Here is a 25228-nt window from a genome sequence, read left to right as displayed (position 1 = left end):
GTCCTTGTAATATGACTGTATTCTTTAAGGGTTTCTTTTTACTCTGTCTGCAAAATTACTGGTTCGCAGCAGTTTTCTTTGCGTTTTTTACAACTTGAATAACAATATCTAATGCTGCTCAAATTTTTTGTAGCTAAAACTTGCCCAGTTGGATGGCATCCTTTTGGAGCAAAATGCTTCAGGTTCTACCCTCAGACAGTTAACTGGGCCACAGCTGAGGTACTGTTCCTTAAGATTATTCATGAATACTAAACTAGTAATGCTACATTTCCTCCAATTATTACAGCTAAAAAAATTTGGAATGATATTTAAAACATGTCTCTTTTATTAGAAAAGCTGTCAAATCTTTGGTGGTAATCTGGCATCAGTGCGCACTAAAGTGAAAAATGACTTTCTACTGAGTCTGGTACCGAGTTACACACGTGCTTGGATCGGCGGTCATGATGGTGAAGTGGTAAATAATTTAATAACATATTAATAACATTTATATAAAAGCAGTCAGGTTGCAGTGATAACAGACTAATTTGTCCGTTTTGATCATATGTGTTTGCTTTTAGTAAACAAATATTCTATCAATTTGATACAATAATTCCTTATGTTCAGTTTGAATAATTACATCATCAATGCAATCTGAATAAAGTAGTGAACTCTCTATTGACTCTTCTCACTCATTAGGATGGACAGTGGCTGTGGAGTAATGGAGCTAGATTTGACTACACCAACTGGTGCAGAGGTGAACCTAACAATCATCAAAATCCAGAGCATTGCCTGGAGCTAAACTTCAGCGGTAAGAGTTGCATTTCGTTTTTTTTAATCAAGTCAATCCTGACAATTTACAATCCTATATAATATCATAATATAAAATGACTAGTTAGGAAGTGACAAAATATTGAACATAACAATAATGATCAAAACCTATTTATACACATATATTTGACGTGAATTTCCTTTCCATCTTGACTTACAGGTAACCGTTGCTGGAATGATGTCCCTTGTTCATTTGGAATGGGTTTCATTTGTGCTCAAAAACTCAGTTAAGAAGTTATTCTTCTCTACAAGTATACTTTGATTGTACAACATGTACCTTTGTTATTGTCTGAACTCATTTTCTGAACTTTAATTATCTTTCCAAACTTATCTAAAATACTTCATAAATCAATAAAAACATTTCAAATGCATATTGTGTGAATTTTGTAGGCAGGATATTGTCATATAAAATGTGTTTATGTTGTGTAGCAAACAGTGGTTTAAAACAGGGTACTTAGAATGACTTTGAGACATTTATACTTTGTTGCACATTAAAAAACATCAAACATATTGAAAAAGCAAATGAGCTGGTTTATATATAGCTAACCAGAATATTGACACAAATAACACAAAAACCTGTCTTTCTGACATCACTGCTTTGTCTATTGACAAACATAAAAAAAGAGAATCTATTGTTTGGTGCTGTCCAGTGTTGGGTAAGTTACTCTGAAAAAGTAATTAATTACTAGTTACTCATTACATATTCAATAGTGTAATTAGATTACTGTCCAAATCACTCTGTCCAAAAAGTATTTAGTTACTCATTACTAATTACTTTCTATATCCTACATCTACCTTTATTAGTTAAGTGATTCAAGGATAGACATGAAACGGCTTATTTAATTCATTCCAATAAATAATATTATTAACTGACCAAAGTATTACAAATGTGATAATTATACATGAAAGCACAGATTTTAAAGTAAGACTTTGAATTTTGATGTCCATTACACTATTGCACACCAATATATTGCACAAAGTATTTAGTTTAATTACATCAAAAGTAACTGTAATTAAATTACAGAAAACATATGAGTAATCCCTTACTTTACTTTTTCAAGGGAAAAGTAATTTAATTACAGTAACTAATTACTTACTAACTAGTAACACCCAACACTGGAGGATACCTTACATTGCCTGTTGTTTTGTGACGTTGTGTCGGTTTGTTTTGATTTAGTTTTTGCCCCCTCGTGGGAAGTCTTTTCGTTCTTGTCGTTTTATATATTATTTAGTCTTGTCTTTGTCACCGTGGGCTTTATCATCGTGGTAAAACAGGTCTCCAATCTATCTACAGTTTAAAGGGCTTTTCATACTACACACAATGCAAAGCGAATCGCCAACGAACTTTGCCTTTATATCAAGGGCGATATGACTGATTGCCAACAGTTTTTAAACTCTTGTAAGCTAGGTGGCGCTGATAGACATTGAGTTCACTGTTTCCAGTAAAAGAAGATATTGATGGCGCCAAAGCCTTCAGAAGTCAAGCCTGCAACCATTAGCCTAAAAAGTGTAACGGCTTATGCAAACTCAAAGGCTTCAGCAGTACGCAGGAAAGGAGACCAGAGGCTAGTTTTTTATTGGATGTCAATGGGTTTTGTTAGCTGTTAAGGTTTCTCCAATAGGAAGTATTACAGACCCTTCCATCTCCCTATAATAAGAGTATCTCTGATGGTGCTCGGCAGATATACCAGAGATACTCATATATACAGTGAGTACGGAAAGTATTCAGACCCCCTTAAATTTTTCACTCTTTGTTATATTGCAGCCATTTGCTAAAATCATTTAAGTTAATTAATTTCCTCATTAATGTACACACAGCACCCCATATTGACAGAAAAACACAGAATTGTTGACATTTTTGTAGATTTATTAAAAAAAGAAAAAAAAGAAATATCACATGGTCCTAAGTATTCAGACCCTGTGCTCAGTATTTAGTAGAAGCACCCTTTGGATTTAATACAGCCATGAGTCTTTTGGGGAAAGATGCAACAAGTTTTTCATACCTGGATTTGGGGTCCTCTGCCATCCCTCCTTGCAGATCCTCTCCAGTTCTGTCAGTTTGGATGGTAAACGTTGGTGGACAGCCATTTTTAGGTCTCTACCGAGATGCTCAATTGGGTTTAAGTCAGGGGGGCTCTGGCTGGGCCATTCAAGAACAGTGACGGAGTTGATGTGAAGTCACTCCATTATTTTAGCTGTGTGCTTAGGGTCATTGTCTTGTTGGAAGGTAAACCTTTGGCCAAGTCTGAGGTCCTGAGCACTCTGCTTTTCGTCCAGGATATCCCTGTACTTGGCCGCATTCATCTTTCCCTCGATTGCAACCAGTCGTCCTGTCCCCGCAGCTGAAAGACACCCCCACAGCATGATGCTGCCTCCACCATTCTTCACTGTTGGGACTGTATTGGACGGGTGATGAGCAGTGCCTGGTTTTCTCCACACATACCGCTTAGAATTAAGGCCAATTATGGAAGCCAGTGTGCTCTTAGGAACCTTAAGTGCAGCAGAATTTTTTGTAACCCTGGCCAGATCTGTACCTTGCCAAAATTCTGTCTCTGAGCTCTTCATGTTACCATTGCTCACTATAGATCAAAAGCACTAATTATGTCAGTACAACACAACAAGGTAATGTTTGCAACTTTAAATCAATAAAATAGAATTTGAAAACATTCAGCAATGCAAATTAAGTGGTAGAAAACAACTGAACATATCTTTAATTGTTTTAAACACAAGTATTTAGTCAGCTGCATGTGCATACATGCTTAAGAGAATCTTTTCTTTATTCAGATCAAACACATCACAAGCATCAATGACTATCTTTGATCACTGTATAAATAAAGAGTTAAGGATCAGATATGTTGGCTTCTGGTTGACACCTTTTCACAGTATTATTATCTCCTTGAAGAAACACACAGATCAAAATAAAGTTATTGCAAATGTTATTTTTTACATTTTAAACTTTCACGATATAAAGCAGACAGAGAACAATAGAAATGTCAAATATTAAATAACACTAATATCTTTGTGTGATGCACACTTTAACTAAACAAGTAGCTATCTAAATATCCAGTTATTGCTAGAACAAATATGCTTATGAAAAACTCAAATTTTATCTTTGTTATCTTCAAACAACGGCGTTATTTACACCTCGTGAAGAATAAGGTATAAAAGCAGGACTCCTCAGATAGCTTTAAACAATCTTCAATTCTGACAGCAACAGGGTGTTGTGGGAATATTCAACCCAAATGTTATAGGTGGACCAAGACATAGGATTACTGGCTGCCATTTCATTACAATAGGCCTACAATAAAATACAATTTTATTTATTTAGCACAATTTAAAAACACCAGAGGGTGACCAAAGTGCTTCACAGGAAGTTGATGGTCAAAGTTTTAAAACACACACAAACAGAATTTAGTTAATTTATAAATACCAATAATTCTCAATAAAACACGTGCTGTACAAAGGAGAAGGTTTCCTGAGAAGTAAAATCCTCAAACAATAAATCAGGGAATATAAATTGCCAGAGAAAATAATAAGTCTTTAGAGTGGACTTGAAAATGGATAGAGACTGGGCAGTTGTAATATATAGCGGGAGGCTATTCCATAGTTTGGGGCCAGTGACAGAAAAAGCACGGTCACCTTTGATTTTTAGTCTTGTTCTTGGAACTCACATTAGACCAGAATTTGTAGATATGAGGGATGTTTACAAGGTGTGACACCGCATCCTAACAAAACGCGACGCGATGAGTTTCCTACGATAAGCAATTACCCTGTCCACACCGAACGCGAAAAGGGGAGGGACACGACAATCAATCACAATATACAGCCAATCAGAACCGTTTTTCTCTGTCCACGCAGCCTTGCACGCTGCAGCTGAATAGGGCACAAAGAGACATGCGTCTTTTATTTCTCATGACTTCAGTTATGCCTCACCGGACGCTATGCTATAATTTCCGAATCTTAACGTATGTAATCAAATGTATATAGCCAGTTTTCATCCATGTTTGGCGATTAATATTCATGAGGTGTATAACTTACATCGGATGAGATCGTTGTGTGGGCGGAGCTGTCAGTCACGACGTCGCAGAAATAGAAGCCGTTTTTAAAATAGAAGTGACCGTTGCTCGTCGCGCATCCCTGTCGCGTTTGGTTAGGACACAGTGTAAGGGTGCAACAGATCGGTTAAATACTGTGGGTCCTGATTGTGAAGACTCTTTAAGACAATCTTTAGAATTTTAAAATCAATTCTATATTTAACTGGCAGCCAGTGAAGTGAGACGAAAACAAGGGTGACACTCTTGTGTTTGCGCAATGCAGTAAAAGCCGAGACGTTTTGGACAAACTGCAAACGTGTATACGGTTTTTTTACTATTACTTCCGGTTGGGACTTTTACTAAAGCGCTTTCAGACATGCGCACATTAACACAACTGAGAGAAAACCGGTGAAGGCGTTTTCATGAAGTGAAAATAGGTGCAATGGACAAAGTACCTCTGCCGATCGGTTTTTGCTTAAACCGTTTTTGACCTTTCCCTGATAAAAGATAAACGTTTTAAGCGTTTACAAGACCTCACATATATCCACTTATTAAGCATAATCCGCGTAAGACTGCACGTAAACGCGCTCCCTGAGGGACACCGATCGTCTAATCGAGATACTTTTCCAGATTTAATTGTCATTTTAAGTGTTTTTCAGTTGCAAAAAAAGGCTTCGTGTATTTTGTTCAATTATCTTTGAGATTTAGGAAAGTTTTGGTATTATTATTATTATTTTAAGTTGTTACCGTTGTTCAGTTGAGAGGTGCTTGTTCGGAGGGTGAAGAAGGCACCATACTAGTCGTGAAGTGTGTTGTTTAATCTATTAAACAGTATCTGTGCTAACGTCAGCACAGAGACCACCAGTCTCTAATTAACTGCCATTAATAAAAACTAAATGTATTTAATAAGTAGAATTTACTTTATTCTGGCTAGTACATTGTACTTGAATTATAGCAGCGAATTTGACTTAAAAATGTCCATGCAATTGTAAAGAGAATTTAAATAAGTAAATTCTACAAGTTATATTTTCAGTGTATAGTTGAAAAATAAATATGCAAATATGGTGATAAATACATGTCACAAATGGTGTGATGACAAATCTATCTTATGCTATTTTATATTATAGGCTAAATGTATTAATATTAATAATATAAAGCAATATGCTAAATTATTAACAGTTTCTTTATTTATTTTTTGCTATGTCACCCACATATTTTTAAATTAACTTTATACTAGTTTACTGTTTAATAGATCAAAAGCACTAATTATGTCAGTAAAACTCAACAAGGTAATGTGTTTGCAACTTTAAATCAATATATTAGAATTTGAAACATTCAGCAATGCAAAGTAAGTGCTACAAATCAACTGAACAGATCTTAATTGTTTTAAACAGAAGTGTTTAGTCAACTGCATGTGCATACATGCTTAAGAGAATCTTTTCTTTATTCAGATCAAACACATCACAAGCATCAATGACTATCTTTGATCACTGTATAAATAAAGAGTTAAGGATCAGATATGTTGGCTTCTGGTTGACACCTTTCCCCAGTATTATTATCTCCTTGAAGAAACACACAGATCAAAATAAAGTTATTGCAAATGTTATTTTTTTACATTTTAAACTTTCATGATATAAAGCAGACAGTGAAAAATAGAAATGTCAAATATTAAATAACTCTAAATATTTTTGTGTGATGCACACTTTAACTAAAAAAGTAGCTACCAAAATATTCTGTTATTGCTAGAACAAATATGCTTATGAAAAACTCAAATTTTATCTTTGTTATCTTCAAACAACCGTGTTATTTACACCTCGTGAAGAATAAGGTATAAAAGCAGGACTCCTCAGATAGATTTAAACAATCTTCAATTCTGACAGCAACAGTTGGAAAAACGGTGAGTTTTATTGAAACGCTGATCTTTTGAAACTTTTGTCTTTAACTAATAACCACCGAGTGCATGTTAGTACAGCATCACTTGTCCTGTTTATTCTTTTTCAGATTAATCATGGCAGTGATAAGAGGTCTTGTGCTTCTTTTCTTGGTCTTTTCTTTGGAGTATGCAGCAGGTAACCAGCACATATAACATCACATTGCAAACACTCTGACAGACTGTTCTGTTGCTGAACCCCTAACCGGGGGTAGAAAGACAATTTTTCTTTCAATGGGGGTATAGACATAAAGCTTTTGAATATAAATGAATCTCTGTGGACCAAGTGTGGACCCCTGCCAAATTATAACTACCCCCATTCCCCAATATGGTTAGAGTTGATATAAGTGTGTTTAAGTTGAATCTGTCAGTCATAACAAACTGACAAGAAAGAGACTAAAGAGACGCAGTACTTATTATCATTTATTACATATTTGAAAAACACAATATAAAAAATATTTTTGTTATATTTTTACCTAATCCATATATGTTTCTGTGATTGATTATGCAAATTATCTATTGGTTCGTTCTTTCAACTGCTAACAGAGTTCAAGTGTTCAGGTGTTGTGACTGTTCTGTATATTTACATTGTAAATTATAATGATGATTGTCCTTGCAAGACCACTGTATTCCTTTATGGTTTGTTTTTACTCTGTTTGCAAAATTACTGGTTCACAGCATTTTTTGCAACTTGAATAACAATGTTATATTGCGAATGCTGCTTTTATTTGTTTTCATAAATAAAAAGATTAATATAAACTACATTTGTTTGTGTTACAGCCCAAAATAATCTATGTACCCAAAGTCAAAGAGGACGGTCAATGCCTACCACTCCTCATCACCCACCACCAAGAACAACTGCAACTCCAGGTAGGTGCACTCGGTTCTCTTCCTTTGAAGGTGAGAGAAGCTTGACACATAGTGGGAAGTTTTGACTGTGTTTTTTTATTACATAATAATCAGTTTCATTTTTTATATTTTGTATGGGTGTAATTTGCACTTTATCATATCAATAAATGACATAAGGTATTACTGGTTCTTATTACTCTCATTGTCAGTTTGTCATTACTCTTTTGAGAAGTAGGTTTGCAACATAATTGGAAATCATTTCAAATGGTATTGCTACACTTATGAAAAGGAAGGATTTTGGAAGTTATATGCCTTGTGATAGCTTGTTTTTCACGTTTGATGGGTGGGGACCTTAGAATAACTGTATGACATATACAGTAGAGAGAAACTTCTTGTTACCAGTATTAGCTGATACCTGCTAGAATCAAGCAGAACTGCATGTTGCTGCACTCAAAGAAAACCTCACTACACTTTAAAAAAAGACTTTAAACAAAAAAAGAAGTATTTTGTGTTTACCATAACACATTGTTGCTCTCTCGTAGCTGTGATTTATGCCAATTCAAAGGGTTCTCTGTATAAACTGAAAGATAAATACCGCATTTTCTGTATGTGGATACAATGTGCTTTTAAAATCGAGGATGCTAAATTCTGGTGTGACAGGAGGAAATGTGAAATATTAGTCATTAGAATGTATAATGAATATTAGGTTTTTTGTGTCTAAGCACAAATACACCAAAACAAAGGACACAGCTGCAATAAAAAGTTAATCAAAAACTACAAGATCTCTAATATTTAATGTTTTGTGTAGCTAAATCTTGCCCAGTTGGATGGCAACGTTTTGGAGCAAAATGCTTCAGGTTCTACCCTCAGGCAGTTAACTGGGCCACAGCTGAGGTACTGTTTCTTAAGATTATTCATGAATACTAAACTAGTAATGCTACATTTCCTCCAATTATTACAGCTAAAAAAATTTGGAATGATATTTAAAACATGTCTCTTTTATTAGAAAAGCTGTCAAATCTTTGGTGGTAATCTGGCATCAGTGCGCACTAAAGTGAAAAATGACTTTCTACTGAGTCTGGTACCGAGTTACACACGTGCTTGGATCGGCGGTCATGATGGTGAAGTGGTAAATAATTTAATAACATATTAATAACATTTATATAAAAGCAGTCAGGTTGCAGTGATAACAGACTAATTTGTCCGTTTTGATCATATGTGTTTGCTTTTAGTAAACAAATATTCTATCAATTTGATACAATAATTCCTTATGTTCAGTTTGAACAATTACATCATCAATGCAATCTGAATACAGTAGTGAACTCTCTATTGACTCTTCTCACTCATTAGGATGGACAGTGGCTGTGGAGTAATGGAGCTAGATTTGACTACACCAACTGGTGCAGAGGTGAACCTAACAATCATCAAAATCCAGAGCATTGCCTGGAGCTAAACTTCAGCGGTAAGAGTTGCATTTCGTTTTTTTTAATCAAGTCAATCCTGACAATTTACAATCCTATATAATATCATAATATAAAATGACTAGTTAGGAAGTGACAAAACATAACAATAATGATCAAAACCTATTTATACACATATATTTGACGTGAATTTCCTTTCCATCTTGACTTACAGGTAACCGTTGCTGGAATGATGTCCCTTGTTCATTTGGAATGGGTTTCATTTGTGCTCAAAAACTCAGTTAAGAAGTTATTCTTCTCTACAAGTATACTTTGATTGTACAACATGTACCTTTGTTATTTTCTGAACTCATTTTCTGAACTTTAATTATCTTTCCAAACTTATCTAAAATACTTCATAAATCAATAAAAACATTTCAAATGCATATTGTGTGAATTTTGTAGGCAGGATATTGTCATGTAAAATGTGTTTATGTCGTGTAGCAAACAGTGGTTTAAAACAGGGTACTTAGAATGACTTTGAGACATTTATACTTTGTTGCACATTAAAAAACATCAAACATATTAAAAAAGCAAATGAGCTGGTTTATATATAGCTAACCAGAATATTGACACAAATAACACAAAGACCTGTCTTTCTGACATCACTGCTTTGTCTATTGACAAACATAAAAAAAAGAGAATATATTGTTTGGTGCTGCTGTCTATGTGAGATATTGCACATGCTGGTTTGCAAGTGTTAAGAATGATTTAAGTACCAAAGACACTGTGAAAGACATGCACATGCTCCGTTCAAAATAACCAATACAAAAACATGCATATTATTCTGTGGATACCTTACCTTGCCTGTTGTTTTGTGACGTTGTGTCGGTTTGTTTTGATTAAGTTTTTGCCCCCTCGTGGGAAGTCTTTTCGTTCTTGTCGTTTTATATATTATTTAGTCTTGTCTTTGTCACCGTGGGCTTTGTCATCGTGGTAAAACAGGTCTCCAATCCATCTACAGTTTAAAGCGCTTTTCATACTACACACAATACAATGCGAATCGCCAACGAACTTTGCCTTTATATCAAGGGCGATATGACTGATTGCCAACAGTTTTTAAACTCTTGTAAGCTAGGTGTCGCTGATAGACATTGAGTTCACTGTTTCCAGTAAAAGAAGATATTGATGGCGCCAAAGCCTTCAGAAGTCAAGCCTGCAACCATTAGCCTAAAAAGCGTAACGGCTTATGCAAACTCAAAGGCTTCAGCAGTACGCAGGAAAGGAGACGAGAGGCTAGTTTTTTATTGGATGTCAATGGGTTTTGTTAGCTGTTAAGGTTTCTCCAATAGGAAGTATTACAGACCCTTCCATCTCCCTATAATAAGAGTATCTCTGATGGTGCTCGGCAGATATACCAGAGATACTCATATATACAGTGAGTACGGAAAGTATTCAGACCCCCTTAAATTTTTCACTCTTTTTGTTATATTGCAGCCATTTGCTAAAATCATTTAAGTTAATTAATTTCCTCATTAATGTACACACAGCACCCCATATTGACAGAAAAACACAGAATTGTTGACATTTTTGCAGATTTATTAAAAAAAGAAAAAAAAGAAATATCACATGGTCCTAAGTATTCAGACCCTGTGCTCAGTATTTAGTAGAAGCACCCTTTGGATTTAATACAGCCATGAGTCTTTTGGGGAAAGATGCAACAAGTTTTTCACACCTGGATTTGGGGTCCTCTGCCATTCCTCCTTGCAGATTCTGTCAGGTTGGATGGTGAACGTTGGTGGACAGCCATTTTTAGGTCTCTACCGAGAAGCTCAATTGGGTTTAAGTCAGGGCTCTGGCTGGGCCATTCAAGAACAGTCACGGAGTTGTTGTAAAGCACTTCTTCGTTATTTTAGCTCTGTGCTTAGGGTCATTGTCTTGTTGGAAGGTCAACCTTCGGCCCAGTCTGAGGTCCTGAGCACTCTGGAGAAGGTTTTCGTCCAGGATATCCCTGTACTTGGCCGCATTCATCTTTCCCTCGATTGCAACCAGTCGTCCTGTCCCCGCAGCTGAAAAACACCCCACACAGCATGATGCTGCCTCCACCATGCTTCACTGTTGGGACTGTATTGGACGGGTGATGAGCAGTGCCTGGTTTTCTCCACATATACCGCTTAGAATTAAGGCCAAAAAGTTCTATCTTGATCTCATCATACCAAAGAATCTTATTTTTCACCATCTTGGTTTCCTACAGGCGTTTTTTAGCAAACTCCATGCTGGATTTCATGTGTCTTTCTCTGAGGAGAGGCTTCCATCGGGCCACTCTGCCATAAAGCCCCGACTGGTGGAGGGCTGCAGTGATGGTTGACTTTCTTCAACATTCTCCCATCTCCCGAATGCATCTCTGGAGCTCAGCGACAGTGATCTTTGGGTTCTTCTTTACTTCTCTCACCAAGGCTCTTCTCCCCCGATAGCTCAGTTTGGCCGGACGGCCAGCTCTATGAAGGGTTCTGGTCGTCCCAAACCTCTTCCATTTAAGGATTATGGAAGCCACTGTGCTCTTAGGAACCTTAAGTGCAGCAGAATTTTTTGTAACCTTGGCCAGATCTGTACCTTGCAAAAATTCTGTCTCTGAGCTCTTCACGTTACCATTGCTCACTATAGATCAAAAGCAATAATTATGTCAGTAAAACACAACAAGGTAATGTTTGCAAATTTAAATCAATAAGATAGAATTTGAAAACATTCAGCAATGCAAATTAAGTGGTAGAAAACAACTGAACATATCTTTAATTGTTTTAAACACAAGCATTTAGTCAGCTGCATGTGCATACATGCTTAAGAGAATCTTTTCTTTATTCAGATATAACACATCACGAGCATCAATGACTATCTTTGATCACTGTATAAATAAAGAGTTAAGGATCAGATATGTTGGCTTCTGGTTGACACCTTTTCACAGTATTATTATCTCATTATTAAGAAACACACAGATCAAAATAAAGTTATTGCAAATGTTATTTTTTACATTTTAAACTTTCACGATATAAAGCAGACAGAGAACAATAGAAATGTAAAATATTAAATAACACTAATATCTTTGTGTGATGCACACTTTAACTAAAAAAGTAGCTATCTAAATATCCAGTTATTGCTAGAACAAATATGCTTATGAAAAACTCAAATTTTATCTTTGTTATCTTCAAACAACGGCGTTATTTACACCTCGCGAAGAATAAGGTATAAAAGCAGGACTCCTCAGATAGCTTTAAACAATCTTCAATTCTGACAGCAACAGGGTGTTGTGGGAATATTCAACCCAAATGTTATAGGTGGACCAAGACATAGGATTACTGGCTGCCATTTCATTACAATAGGCCTACAATAAAATACAATTTTATTTATTTAGCACAATTTAAAAACACCAGAGGGTGACCAAAGTGCTTCACATAAAGTTGATGGTCAAAGTTTTAAAACACACACAAACAGAATTTAGTTAATTTATAAATACCAATAATTCTCAATAAAACAGGTGCTGTACAAAGGAGAAGGTGTCCTGAGAAGTAAAATCCTCAAACAATAAATCAGGGAATATAAATTGCCAGAGAAAATAAAAAGTCTTTAGAGTGGACTTGAAAATGGATAGAGACTGGGCAGTTGTAATATATAGCGGGAGGCTATTCCATAGTTTGGGGCCAGTGACAGAAAAAGCACGGTCACCTTTGATTTTTAGTCTTGTTCTTGGAACTCACATTAGACCAGAATTTGTAGATATGAGGGATGTTTACAAGGTGTGACACCGCATCCTAACAAAACGCGACGCGATGAGTTTCCTACGATAAGCAATTACCCTGTCCACACCGAACGCGAAAAGGGGAGGGACACGACAATCAATCACAATATACAGCCAATCAGAACCGTTTTTCTCTGTCCACGCAGCCTTGCACGCTGCAGCTGAATAGGGCACAAAGAGACATGCGTCTTTTATTTCTCATGACTTCAGTTATGCCTCACCGGAAGCTATGCTATAATTTCCGAATCTTAACGTATGTAATCAAATGTATATAGCCAGTTTTCATCCATGTTTGGCGATTAATATTCATGAGGTGTATAACTTACATCGGATGAGATCGTTGTGTGGGCGGAGCTGTCAGTCACGACGTCGCAGAAATAGAAGCCGTTTTTAAAATAGAAGTGACCGTTGCTCGTCGCGCATCCCTGTCGCGTTTGGTTAGGACACAGTGTAAGGGTGCAACAGATCGGTTAAATACTGTGGGTCCTGATTGTGAAGACTCTTTAAGACAATCTTTAGAATTTTAAAATCAATTCTATATTTAACTGGCAGCCAGTGAAGTGAGACGAAAACAAGGGTGACACTCTTGTGTTTGCGCAATGCAGTAAAAGCCGAGACGTTTTGGACAAACTGCAAACGTGTATACGGTTTTTTTACTATTACTTCCGGTTGGGACTTTTACTAAAGCGCTTTCAGACATGCGCACATTAACACAACTGAGAGAAAACCGGTGAACGCGTTTTCATGAAGTGAAAAAAGGTGTAATGGACAAAGTACCTCTGCCGATCGGTTTTTGCTTAAGCCGTTTTTGACCTTTCCCTGATAAAAGATAAACGTTTTAAGCGTTTACATGACCTCACATATATCAATTTATTAAGCATAATCCGCGTAAGACTGCACGTAAACGCGCTCCCTGAGGGACACCGATCGTCTAATCGAGATACTTTTCCAGATTTAATTGTCATTTTAAGTGTTTTTCAGTTGCAAAAAAAGGCTTCGTGTATTTTGTTCAATTATCTTTGAGATTTAGGAAAGTTTTGGTATTATTATTATTATTTTAAGTTGTTACCGTTGTTCAGTTGAGAGCTGCTTGTTCGGAGGCTGAAGAAGGCACCATACTTGTCGTGAAGTGTGTTGTTTAATCTATTAAACAGTATCTGTGCTAACGTCAGCACAGAGACCACCAGTCTCTAATTAACTGCCATTAATAAAAACTAAATGTATTTAATAAGTAGAATTTACTTTATTCTGGCTAGTAAATTGTACTTGAATTATAGCAGCGAATTTGACTTAAAAATGTCCATGCAATTGTGAAGAGAATTTAAATAAGTCAATTCTACAAGTTATATTTTCAGTGTATAGTTGAAAAATAAATATGCAAATATGGTGATAAATACATGTCACAAATGGTGTGATGACAAATCTATCTTATGCTATTTTATATTATAGGCTAAATGTATTAATATTAATATTATAAAGCAATATGCTAAATTATTAACAGTTTCTTTATTTATTTTTTGCTATGTCACCCACATATTTTTAAATTAACTTTATACTAGTTTACTGTTTAATAGAAAAAGCACTAATTATGTCAGTAAAACTCAACAAGGTAATGTGTTTGCAACTTTAAATCAATATATTAGAATTTGAAACATTCAGCAATGCAAATTAAGTGCTACAAATCAACTGAACAGATCTTAATTGTTTTAAACAGAAGTATTTAGTCAACTGCATGTGCATACATGCTTAAGAGAATCTTTTCTTTATTCAGAACAAACACATCACAAGCATCAATGACTATCTTTGATCACTGTATAAATAAAGAGTTAAGGATCAGTTATTTGGCTTTGGGTTGACACCTTTCCAGAGTATTATTATCTCTTTGAAGAAACATACAGATCAAAATAAAGTTATTGCAAATGTTATTTTTTTACATTTTAAACTTTCATGATATAAAGCAGACAGTGAAAAATAGAAATGTAAAATAGTAAATAACTTAAATATTTTTGTGTGATGCACACTTTAACTAAAAAAGTAGCTACCAAAATATTCTGTTATTGCTAGAACAAATATGCTTATGAAAAACTCAAATTTTATCTTTGTTCTCTTCAAACAACCGTGTTATTTACACCTCGTGAAGAATAAGGTATAAAAGCAGGACTCCTCAGATAGCTTTAAACAATCTTCAATTCTGACAGCAACAGTTGGAAAAACGGTGAGTTTTATTTTAACGCTGACCTACAAAACTTTTGTCTTTAAATAATAACCAACATGTGCATGTACAGCATCACTTGTCCTGTTTATTCTTTTTCAGATTAATCATGGCAGTGATAAGAGGTCTTGTGATTCTTTTCTTGGTCTTTTCTTTGGAGTATGCAGCAGGTAACCAGCACATATAACATAACATTGCAAAAACTCTGACAGACTGTTTTGTTGTTTAACCCCGTATTTGGATATATGTGCTTTTAAAATTGAGAATGCTATATTTTGGCATGCTAAATGCTAAAATGTGTGTAAGTGGGAGAGCATGAAATGTGACAAATGAATCATTTGAATATTACAATGATTATCAGGATTTTAATTGTGTCTAAAGCACAAATTTAACAAAACAAAGGACACAGCTACAATAAAAAGCTAATAAAAACTACAAGATCTCTAATATTTAATGTTTTGTGTAGCTAAAACTTGCTCAGTTGGATGGCAACGTTTTGGAGCAAAATGCTTCAGGTTCTTCCCTCAGACAGTTAACTGGGGCACAGCTGTGGTACTGTTTCTTAAGATTATTCATGAATACTAAACTAGTAATGCTACATTTTCTCTTATTATTGCATCTAAAAGAATTTGGAATGATATTTAAAACATGTCTCTTTTATTAGAAAAACTGTCAAAACTTTGGTGGTAATCTGGCATCAGTGCGCACTAAAGTGCGAAATGACTTTCTACTGAGTCTGGTGCCCAGTAACACACGTGCTTGGATTGGCGGTCATGATGGTGAATTGGTAAATAATTTAAATAACATGTAAACAACATTTATATAAAAGCAGTCCGGTTGCAGTTATAACAGACTTATTTGTCATTTTTTATCATATGTGTTTGCTTTTAGTAAACAAATATTCTATTGATTCTATACAATAATTTCTTATGTTCAGTTTGAATAATTACATCATCAATGCAATCTGAATACAGTAGTGAACTCTCTATTGACTCTTCTCACTCATTAGGATGGACAGTGGCTGTGGAGTAATGGAGCTAGATTTGACTACACCAACTGGTGCAGAGGTGAACCCAATAATGATCGCCGTCCAGAGAATTGCCTGGAGCTAAACTTCAGCGGTAAAAGTTCCATTTTGTTTTTTTGAATCAAGTCATTATTATTCAGACAATGATTTAAACCTATTTATACGCATATATTAAATGTAAATTTCCTTTTCATCTTGACTTACAGGTAACCGTTGCTGGAATGATGAGTCTTGTTCAATTGGAATGGGTTACATTTGTGCTCGAAAACCCAAATAAGAAATTACTCTTTTTTTACAATAATACTTTGATGGTACAACATGTACCTTTATAATGTTTTTTACTTTTTTCTGAGCTTTCATTGTCTTTCCAAACTTATCTGAAATACTTCTAAAATCAATAAAAGCACTTCAAAAGCATATTGTGTGAATTTTGGAGGCAAGAGTTTGTCATGTAAAACTTTTCTTGTTTTGCAAACAATGGTTTAAAACAGGGTACTTAGAATGACTTTGAGAAATTTGCAGTTATACTATAACATTTAAACAACATCAAATATATAAAAAAGCAAATTGGCTGCTTTCTGTATAGTAGGCCTATATTAGTAATTTACAGGCTTTTGTAGATCATCGATTGTTTGGTGCTGTCTATGAGAAATTGCTAATGCAGCTAATGTGTTCATAGTCGGGTTTTGCCATCACCAAAATGGCGGCGGCATTGACGTACGATCCAGCGGACAATGAGGCGTCTAGTTAATATATATATATGTCTATGAGGCAAGCCTTCACAGTTTCCAAGGCCATTTGTGTAACTGCAGCGGCTCCTGCCACACAACGTAAACTCAAATCTAATTCGACGGCAAGTTTCATAGCAAGGCAACAGGGAAAAAATCGACACATTGGTAAGAAAAAAAAATTGATCGAAATCACCGTGAAAGGCTTCACGGTAATTAATTGTTATTATTCCAGCGCGTCGTCACGTTTCACAGTCGCATCGCTCTATTGCGTGAAAACCTCTTAAGTGCGTGAGCTTCAGACACTGTAAAACCAAGTGTTTATTTTAATTGTATAGGTTGTTGCAATGTATCTGCCCAAAATATACTATGGGGTCAAATGAAGGAAGTGATCAATACAACATCATGATCATATATGAGCATGTGGCCTATTCGCTTCATAGTAAAATGAGTATATATTTTAAATAAGAGCTTTATATCTTGTTTAACCCATTCATTTTTATAAATCGGATATGCTCCTTATGGAAACTTGTGTCCGTGTGCTGTACATAGATACTCTTCAAATAATGATAATGTTGGAGATAATGTGATACGTACACTGCGCTCTTTGTTAGCCTTTATATTAAATATTCTTTCATCACATGTAATGATTAGATTAGACCATACTCTCCCTCAGTCACTAGAATGTTATTTACATTCATCAGCCATTATCACCAGCTCTGAAGAACACACACCATCAGTCCGTCATTGTCTTAACTTTTCTCACACATCTGCCTGGAAGATATTAGGGTTTGTACCACAGTTGTCATCTCAATGAAGTCACCCAAGGCTGTTTCTCAATATGCATTCATCAGCGATCATTTATTCTCATGTTCTTCCAGTATTTCATCATCATCCATCAAAATCTGGTTCCAGAACATATGTGTTTTTGATATCAAGGATGCATCTTACTCTTACCAAACCCGCTTATAGTCCCAGAAGTCATTGAGGTGCATCCATCCCAGTTCATTCTTACAATTGGTTGCCTGGCAAGTCCGGTTCTTTGTGTTCTTGTCTTTGCGTCTTTGTGTGCGCTAGAGGATGCAATCTTACTGTGTGTCAAATCACACGTAACAATTTATTGGTAAGAACTCTTTTATTAACACCTCTCGAACCAGAACTTCCGGTGTGTCTCCACTTAACTACGCCCCTTAACCACACCGTATTCCTATAGGCCACCTATAAAACATGTTATTTAATCTCTACGACACTGTGTATCTCTGTTTTAAGTGGCAGTCTGCATTAATGATAACTTATTTCGTGACATGGTGTGTCATCTTATATCCAGGATCATCTTCATATAGTGTGACAAACAACACTCATTACAGAATATTTGAAATCAAATAAGGCGCACCCGCCTTAAAGTTTTTAAACTGTGGGGGAAAAGAATTAAGGAATTAAGGAAAGGAATTAAGGAAAACATTTTGTGGGCATATTTGCTAGTAAAATGATTCTGTATTTAACTAAGGGCAGCATATCTAGATAAATTTGTTTTAACAGGTTCATATTTAGATATCAAGTATACTCCTTATGAAAGCTTAACAATGCTGTAAATGTTGATGCACTTCAAGTAATGATGAGGCTGGAGATAATGCTCTTTGCCTTTGCTCAAACTTTACACTCCATTTCTACTGTACTTATTATATTCCATTCCATTTTCTACCGCTTATCCGAACTACCTCGGGTCACGGGAGCCTTTTTTTTTATTATTTCTGATTGCATAATTAAAATTATGTAAAATCATCTTGCCTCAGAGAGGGAGGCCAGAGACTGTCACCTTGAACACACCATGGAAAAATGGCCTGTTTATCACAGGGCACCCATACAATGCAGTCTTTGGACTGTAGAGAGAAAATCACAGATCTTGAGGGCCAATTGGTCCACCTCAGCTGGGAATCGAACCAGGAACTTTCTCGCTGTGAAACAACAACGCTTCCCAAAATTATAAACATATTCATCGTTTCATACAATATGCACACAAAAGCCACATTATCCAGATTCATGGACAGTTTCGTCATTCATTCTGCACCACTTGCAAAAATATTAGCAAATTGTTAATTTCTTTAACAGTTTTTGAACACACATTAAAGTAGAATAATGTTACATTTCAGACATTCATATCAGTATAATAATTTCAAAATATAAGAACTGTTTAAAGAAATATAAAAATTCCCAACACCATCTGGAATCATTCTCATTTTCACAAAACACATACATGCAAAATGTCACAAATCTCTAATGCAAAACTACTTAGTCTCTTCTAAAATTTGTGTTTTTGCATAGTAACTCCAAACACAACCATCAAGTGATGAACTAATTAAGTCTTTTGTATGTTCAGCCACAGCACTCATACGTATATGGTGTAGTATATGCATAAATATTATATATTGTACAGAGTGTTTAGTAAATATTTTTTCTATAAAACGAAATGCAGGGGGGAGATATCTTGTTCTCTAAACATATATTTTTTACTGTGCCTGACTTTGGAATGAGCAATGAAAAAACTAAATAAGAACTTTTAAAGATTCTATAAAAAAAGGCTTGTCACTTTAGCAAAACATAATGTGCCTCCTGCTCCTCCTGGTCTTCTTCCAGATTCCTCATAAAAAGGCATTGTAACTGAAGAAAATATGTTGTATTGGGGCTTCGGGACTGTCTTAAAAAACCAGTAGAGAACCATTTCAATATTTTAAAATGAGAATGTACCATCAACAGACAAACAGACATGATATAACAATTGAAATAATCCAATTGAAAAAGTTACTCTGTTAGATGTCATTAATCACAATTAGTTAGTAAATTGTGTTATTATTTTTAATAAATTGAAAGCTCTTATTATATCACCACAAAAGAGTTAATGTATCCAAAGTTAAATCAACAAATAAGAATTTAGCTTGCAGCTATTCAAATAGAGTATTGATAAAAAAATTCCATCAACAAATCCTTGAAAAAATATGAAATATTTAATTAATAAGTCAGCTCTGGCATGCTATAAGGATTATGAAAAATTAACTTATCACATGCATTAATGGTTATCTTTGATCACTGTATAAATAAAAAGTGTTATGGATCAATTATTTGGCCTCTGGTTGGCACATGCAGTATTATAATCTCCCTGTAGAAACACTAACAGACAGACTAAACAGAAATGTCAAATATTAAATATAACACTAAATATGTTTTGTTGCACAAATATGCTTATGAAAAACCCATTTTTTTCATTATTATCTTCAAACAACCATGTTATTTATTCTGCATGAAGAAGAAAGTATAAAAGTGGGACTCCTCAAGCAACTTCACACATTCTTCATAAAAATTCTGGTAGCAAGGATCAGAAAGCCGGTGAGTTTTCTTTTTACATTACCCTATTGAACTTTCAATTTAACAGTGTATGTACTATATCACTTGTCTTACTAATTTACTCTCAGGTTTATTATGCCAGTGATTAGAGGACTTGCACTTGTTTTCTTGGTCTTTTTTGTGGAGAATGCAGCAGGTAAGCAACTCCTTGCAATAACAACAATATTACACAAAACTCTGACAGACTTTTCTGCTTATGTACTAACCAAGGTTTTGAATATAAATTAATCTTTGCAGACCAAGGCTTTCATTTGTCAACAGTGCGTTCACTCAGATGTGTGCGTAGTGAGCGCGTAAGAACAGTTTCACGAAAAGTGTGGGATTTACCAGTTTGTACCTATACGTAGAAATGTGCGTTAATATACGCACACCTCTGAGCATGCTTACGCAGAAAACCTACTGGTAGAACAGTGATACTACAAAAAGATAGTGCCACCGTGTGTTTTCTTTGTCCTTTATTTGCAAATACTCAGCTAGAAAATTCATACATCAAGCAAGACATTTGTCTAATTGTTGTGAGAAGCGACAAAAGACAGATTGGGAATTATTTGAAATTATTTTGGTGGATGATTTGGCAAACCTTTTATTGAAAGCACAATGTAAAAGACACACTTAACAGAACAATATATGAAAAATAATAATAGAAAAAACATTCAAACAAACTGAAAAAGAACAAAAGAGGGTTGAATATTAATCATTATTAAAAAAATAATCTATTTTTTTAACATCTTACTGCTTCTCTAATACAACGTCCCTTTACCAAATCATAATAACATTGCAATTTCACAAAAAAAGAACTTAAAATTCGGTTTCTGTTCTGAACATTTAAATTTATGCAAAATAAATCTCCTATAAATATTTATGAAATTAACAATAAAAACCATATTGTTCAAAATATGCATTGAGCAAAGAATGCGTTTTCAAAGACCACTGTGGTCAGAGCACAGAGAACATTCACGTGATTTATAAAGGAGGGTTTCATCGCCATATACGGTTAATTGGGGGCGTTTCCTAATGCAAATGACCATGAACAGGGGCGCCGTATAGGGGGGAAAAGTTAGGACGATTCCAAGGGCCCATGACTGACAGGGGCCCCAAAAATAGGAAAAAACTAATATAATATTATCAAACCATCATTATTCATTATATATATTTGTATAATAATACAATTAATAATCTCTTTGTTTTTGCAGGTAAAAGTAAAACATTCCCATTGACCAAAAAGTAAACATTCAAATTGACCGACCACCCCCCTGTATCTGAATGAAATGGTTTGGTCCTGCCTAAGCGCTCTCAGTGACGGTGTTTCGTATTAGTCAGTAGATGCTCCAGAACTACAGTGACGACAATGCTCCCTAATCAAAATCTGTTTTCAAGTTTTCAAAAAAGAAAAGAGAGGAAAGACAAAGGAAAGGGTGTCAAACTGTAACCCAGTTTTTCACCGAGAAAGGTGTGTAGCCTATAGCAGTGCTTCTCCACTCTGACCCGCAAAATCCACTTTCCTGCCGAGTTTAGCACCAACTGTGATAAAACACCTGAAGATGCTAATCAGTGACTTCACTTACAGACGCGTTCAACTTAATGTTGGGTTGTGCAGATTGTTTGGCATATCGCATTAAAGTACCGCGAGAACGATAAAATGCGTACCTCGCAATTTGCAATTGAATCTCTTTTGCGGTACTAAATGTCATACGATGATAGGTTTGCGGAGCGCCTCATTAAGTTGAACGCATCTATTGTAAAGACGCTGATTAGCTTGTTCAGGTGTTTTATATCAGAGTTGGGGATAAACTCTGCAGGAAAATGGATCTCGGGGGCTGGAGTTGAGAACCACTGGCATATAGTCTGTGAGTGGTATTAACCTGTTGCTTAATGTCCATAGCGAAATAAGATAGCTAGCAAAACATTTACATTTATGCATTTGGCAGACGCTTTTATCCAAAGCGACTTTCATTGCATTAACCTGTACATTTATACTTAGGTATTTGCATCCCCTGGGATCGAACCCACAACATTACGTTGTTAACGCAATGCTCTTACCACTGAGCTACATGAGAGCAAAAGTCAAGTGTTAGCCTACATTTAATCACCATTTAATCAGTGCAGGGAAACGTTTAGTACTACAATAACCCTAATAATTTTGCACAGCTGTGCAAAGGGGGCCCAATTCGATTTTTTGTCATGGGGCCCAAAATTCCTGGCGGCGCCCCTGACCATGAACGTTAACGAGCATGGCATTTAAGAACATGTGGGATTTATCAACAATGATAACTCACTGAGGGGCTTAAGAACCGTGTACGCAAGTTTGATAAATACAGATTTTTTTACTTGGACACACTCTGAATTTTATTCGTAGGATAAAAAAACAGAGAACTTTTTTTACGTACTGTTGATAAATGAGGCCTGGTGTGCTGAGAAATGACTCCTGTCTAGGGTTGGGTATCGTTTTAATTTGAGCGTTTCCGATTCCGATTCTGCTTATTGAATCCGGTTCTTACCGATTCTCTGTACCGATTCCAATATTTTTTTAGGGTGAGAGAAAACAAGAAAATACTTAAAGAAAACATTTTTTATCGTTTATTCTTAACAAATTTAGGATACCCAGTAGGCTGTGACTGTTAAATGTGACAATTCGAAAAATAATAAAATAAACAACACTTCCAATTAGGCAGGGATCCCCAACCCTGTTCATGGTGAGCTACAATCCGACAAACTGCAGCTCCAACCCTGCTCAGCACACCTGTCTGTAATTATCAAGCAACCCTTTACATCTTGATTAGATGGTCAAGGTGTGTTTGATTGGGGTTGGAGCTGAAATCTTCAGGACAGTAGCTGACCAGGAGCAGGGTTTGAGATCCTTGCATTAAGGAATAATCAGAAAGAATTACTAACCCAAACTAATCAAGTGTAACACAAAAATACAACATAAAATATATAACATGAAGTTGCTACATTGTGCATTATCTAAACAATTATTTGTGAATAAAATACTGAATTAAATCATTTTTAAAAAGTGATTGAATTAATAATTCAAGTTAATATCGTTTAAAATAAACTAGAACATGTTGTCCTGTAGCTTCTCGGATGTAGGCTATTTAATTGTGATCACTATTTTAAAGTAATTTTTAAGTAATTTAAACAAAACTGATTGTCTTTGCTTCTCCTCCCTTTCAGGAAATATATTTACCATACGAATTGCATGTGACAATGCTATCATCTTTTTTCACAAAGTTTAATAACGATGGTAATAAACCGCGCATGTTCATAATGAGATAAGGTCTTTGTCGCAGGTCCTGGCAGACAGATACGACGGTAAAATGATCACTGCCGTTCGCGAGTGATTGAAAAAGCCAGGAATCGATCAAAAGAACCAAAATTTGGAACAAATTATTATTAAAAAAATATTATTATATTATATAATTAATAGCATTTTTGTTGTGTCTAAAGCACAAACACACCAGATCAAAGAACACAACTACAATAAATATTAATAAAAAATCTTGATGTGACCAATCAAGATCTCTAATGTTTAATCTCCTGTGTAAAGCATGCCCATTTGGATGGACACCTTTTGAAACACATTGCTACAGGTTCTTCCCTCAGAGACAGAACTGGGCCACAGCAGAGGTTGTGTTATTTTGAAATTACTATACTACATTTTTCCTCTAATTATTGAAGCTATACGATTTTGGAATGACAATTAAATGTTCCTCATAGAAATTCTGTCAAGCCTCTGCAGCGAATCTCGCATCCGTGCGCACTAGAGCCCACAATAACTTTCTTCTGAGTCTGGTACCTCGGAACTCTCGTGCTTGGATTGGTGGTCATGATGGCGAAAAGGTAAATAATTCTGCTTTAAAACATTTATATAAAATCAGTAATGTTGTTTACGATAACGGACTTCTTCGTCAGTTTTCATCCCAATGTTTGCTTTTATGTTAAATTCTAACACCCGTTCTTGACTCACTCATTAGGAAAGTAGGTGGCTGTGGAGTGATGGATCTCCATTTAACTATGCCAACTGGTGCTTTTGGGAACCTAACAATCTCCGTCGTTCAGAGCACTGCCTGGAGATAAACAAGACCAGTAAGAATTTCTATTTTGTTTTTTCTAGTAAAGCCTGACTATTTAAAGTGCTTTAATATTATCATAGTGATATAACATGTCTAGTTTGGATGACACACAATATTGAACATTATACACCGTTTGGTTAATTTTATTGTTATTCTGACAATGATCTTAACGTATTTTAACATATTTAATGTAACTGTACATTTCCTTTTCATCTTATGCTACAGGAAGGCGTTGCTGGAATGATGAATCTTGTTATGCCTATATGGGCTACATTTGTGCTCAAACACGCTTATGAGAAGTCATTCTGCTATACAAGTACTTTGATTGTACAACATATAGCTTTATTCTTTTCTGACCTTTCTGTAAACTTCCATATCGTTCCGAACTTATATGAAATATACTAATAAAATCATTAAAAGCATTTCAAAAGCATATTGTGTGAATTTTGGAGCCAATATTGTATCATGTTATAATGTATAGCAAACAGTGGTTTAAAACAGGGTTAGAATGACAAAATGGAGCTACATTTGTTGTTTTGTGTAGATCAAAGGCAACTATGTCGTAACACTGATTTTATTCTCCAGCTGTGACGGCAACAGCATACTGAATTCTACTTTTAAACCCCCCTACGTTCCATTCCGAAGGGCTCATCCCTATGCCCTTACCCCTTCGAAGGGTTTAAACTCCGCTTCTAAGGGTGTAGGGGACCAAACAACAGTCTCTTAAAGTGCCCTTCTGCGTCATTATCCCATGCCCATAAGGAAACGCCATTGCCACACAAAGAATCTGCGAAAAGAATCATGGGGCCGCAAAGTGATCATCAGTTGTACCTTTCGAAATCCTTCACTCCAAAGAGCCCTTTGATGTGGCCAATTGTGTACACTTAGTTTTGGAACGACCTTTCAATATGGCGGCCATGATTGTTTTCTCGCCGAAGTGCCCTTCGGAGGGCGATTTATCCCGTTTGGACAGCAC

At 35.5% G+C, this 25228-nt stretch overlaps 4 protein-coding genes across 11 annotated transcripts in view; all 4 read left to right on the top strand.

Moving 5' to 3' along the window:
- LOC130427831 (galactose-specific lectin nattectin-like) overlaps positions 1-1091 on the top strand; it is a 1791-nt gene extending 700 nt beyond the window's left edge. The window contains exons 3-6 of the mRNA XM_056755528.1: positions 134-219; positions 332-454; positions 676-787; positions 968-1091. Of these exons, the coding sequence (XP_056611506.1) occupies positions 134-219; positions 332-454; positions 676-787; positions 968-1038 (392 nt within the window). The 3' untranslated portion in view covers positions 1039-1091. The remainder of the gene's footprint in view (positions 1-133; positions 220-331; positions 455-675; positions 788-967) is intronic.
- Positions 1092-4211: 3120 nt separating this feature from the next.
- On the top strand, positions 4212-9402 carry LOC130427703 (galactose-specific lectin nattectin-like). 5 transcript variants are annotated; one of them, XM_056755319.1, is made up of 8 exons: positions 4212-4772; positions 6664-6738; positions 6843-6910; positions 7552-7641; positions 8429-8514; positions 8627-8749; positions 8971-9082; positions 9256-9402. In XM_056755319.1, exons 3-8 carry the CDS (start codon positions 6850-6852, stop codon positions 9324-9326), a joined length of 543 nt encoding a protein of 180 aa, XP_056611297.1. In that variant the 5' UTR covers positions 4212-4772; positions 6664-6738; positions 6843-6849; the 3' UTR covers positions 9327-9402. The 5 variants fall into 5 exon arrangements, with proteins under 5 accessions (XP_056611297.1, XP_056611300.1, XP_056611296.1 ...); XM_056755322.1 differs by lacking the exon at positions 4212-4772 and adding an exon at positions 4788-4969; XM_056755320.1 differs by lacking the exon at positions 4212-4772 and adding an exon at positions 5242-5278.
- A 3154-nt stretch (positions 9403-12556) lies between these two features.
- LOC130427717 (galactose-specific lectin nattectin-like) lies at positions 12557-16469 on the top strand. Of its 4 annotated transcripts, none has more exons than XM_056755348.1 (7): positions 12557-13066; positions 14954-15028; positions 15128-15195; positions 15492-15577; positions 15690-15812; positions 16035-16146; positions 16259-16469. In XM_056755348.1, the coding sequence occupies exons 3-7, from the start codon at positions 15135-15137 to the stop codon at positions 16327-16329; spliced, it is 453 nt and encodes a 150-aa protein (XP_056611326.1). In that variant the 5' UTR covers positions 12557-13066; positions 14954-15028; positions 15128-15134; the 3' UTR covers positions 16330-16469. The 4 variants fall into 4 exon arrangements, with proteins under 4 accessions (XP_056611326.1, XP_056611327.1, XP_056611328.1 ...); XM_056755349.1 differs by lacking the exon at positions 12557-13066 and adding an exon at positions 13082-13263; XM_056755350.1 differs by lacking the exon at positions 12557-13066 and adding an exon at positions 13082-13292.
- Positions 16470-20252: 3783 nt separating this feature from the next.
- Positions 20253-24593, top strand: LOC130427907 (galactose-specific lectin nattectin-like). Its single transcript, XM_056755651.1, has 5 exons — positions 20253-20315; positions 23727-23806; positions 23897-24019; positions 24154-24265; positions 24478-24593. The coding sequence occupies exons 1-5, from the start codon at positions 20255-20257 to the stop codon at positions 24546-24548; spliced, it is 447 nt and encodes a 148-aa protein (XP_056611629.1). The 5' UTR covers positions 20253-20254; the 3' UTR covers positions 24549-24593.
- Positions 24594-25228: the final 635 nt, after the last annotated feature.

This window comes from Triplophysa dalaica, chromosome 8 (assembly GCF_015846415.1).
Source record: "Triplophysa dalaica isolate WHDGS20190420 chromosome 8, ASM1584641v1, whole genome shotgun sequence".
Taxonomy (NCBI): Eukaryota; Metazoa; Chordata; class Actinopteri; order Cypriniformes; family Nemacheilidae; genus Triplophysa; species Triplophysa dalaica.
Note: the sequence above shows the minus strand (reverse complement) of the source record. Positions and strands in the feature narration are given on the sequence as shown.

What these genes read in the sequence shown, in the direction of transcription:
- LOC130427703 (XM_056755319.1), top strand. Translation starts at nt 6,850, where the DNA reads ATGGCAGTGATAAGAGGTCTTGTGCTTCTTTTCTTGGTCTTTTCTTTG. An exon ending in AAGAACAACTGCAACTCCAG is followed by an intron (nt 7,642 to 8,428) that starts GTAGGTGCACTC and finishes TGTTTTGTGTAG; the next exon opens with CTAAATCTTGCCCAGTTGGA. An exon ending in TTAACTGGGCCACAGCTGAG is followed by an intron (nt 8,515 to 8,626) that starts GTACTGTTTCTT and finishes CTCTTTTATTAG; the next exon opens with AAAAGCTGTCAAATCTTTGG.
- LOC130427717 (XM_056755348.1), top strand. Translation starts at nt 15,135, where the DNA reads ATGGCAGTGATAAGAGGTCTTGTGATTCTTTTCTTGGTCTTTTCTTTG. An exon ending in TTCTTTGGAGTATGCAGCAG is followed by an intron (nt 15,196 to 15,491) that starts GTAACCAGCACA and finishes TGTTTTGTGTAG; the next exon opens with CTAAAACTTGCTCAGTTGGA. An exon ending in CCTGGAGCTAAACTTCAGCG is followed by an intron (nt 16,147 to 16,258) that starts GTAAAAGTTCCA and finishes CTTGACTTACAG; the next exon opens with GTAACCGTTGCTGGAATGAT.
- LOC130427907 (XM_056755651.1), top strand. Translation starts at nt 20,255, where the DNA reads ATGCCAGTGATTAGAGGACTTGCACTTGTTTTCTTGGTCTTTTTTGTG. An exon ending in GTGGTCATGATGGCGAAAAG is followed by an intron (nt 24,020 to 24,153) that starts GTAAATAATTCT and finishes CTCACTCATTAG; the next exon opens with GAAAGTAGGTGGCTGTGGAG. An exon ending in CCTGGAGATAAACAAGACCA is followed by an intron (nt 24,266 to 24,477) that starts GTAAGAATTTCT and finishes CTTATGCTACAG; the next exon opens with GAAGGCGTTGCTGGAATGAT.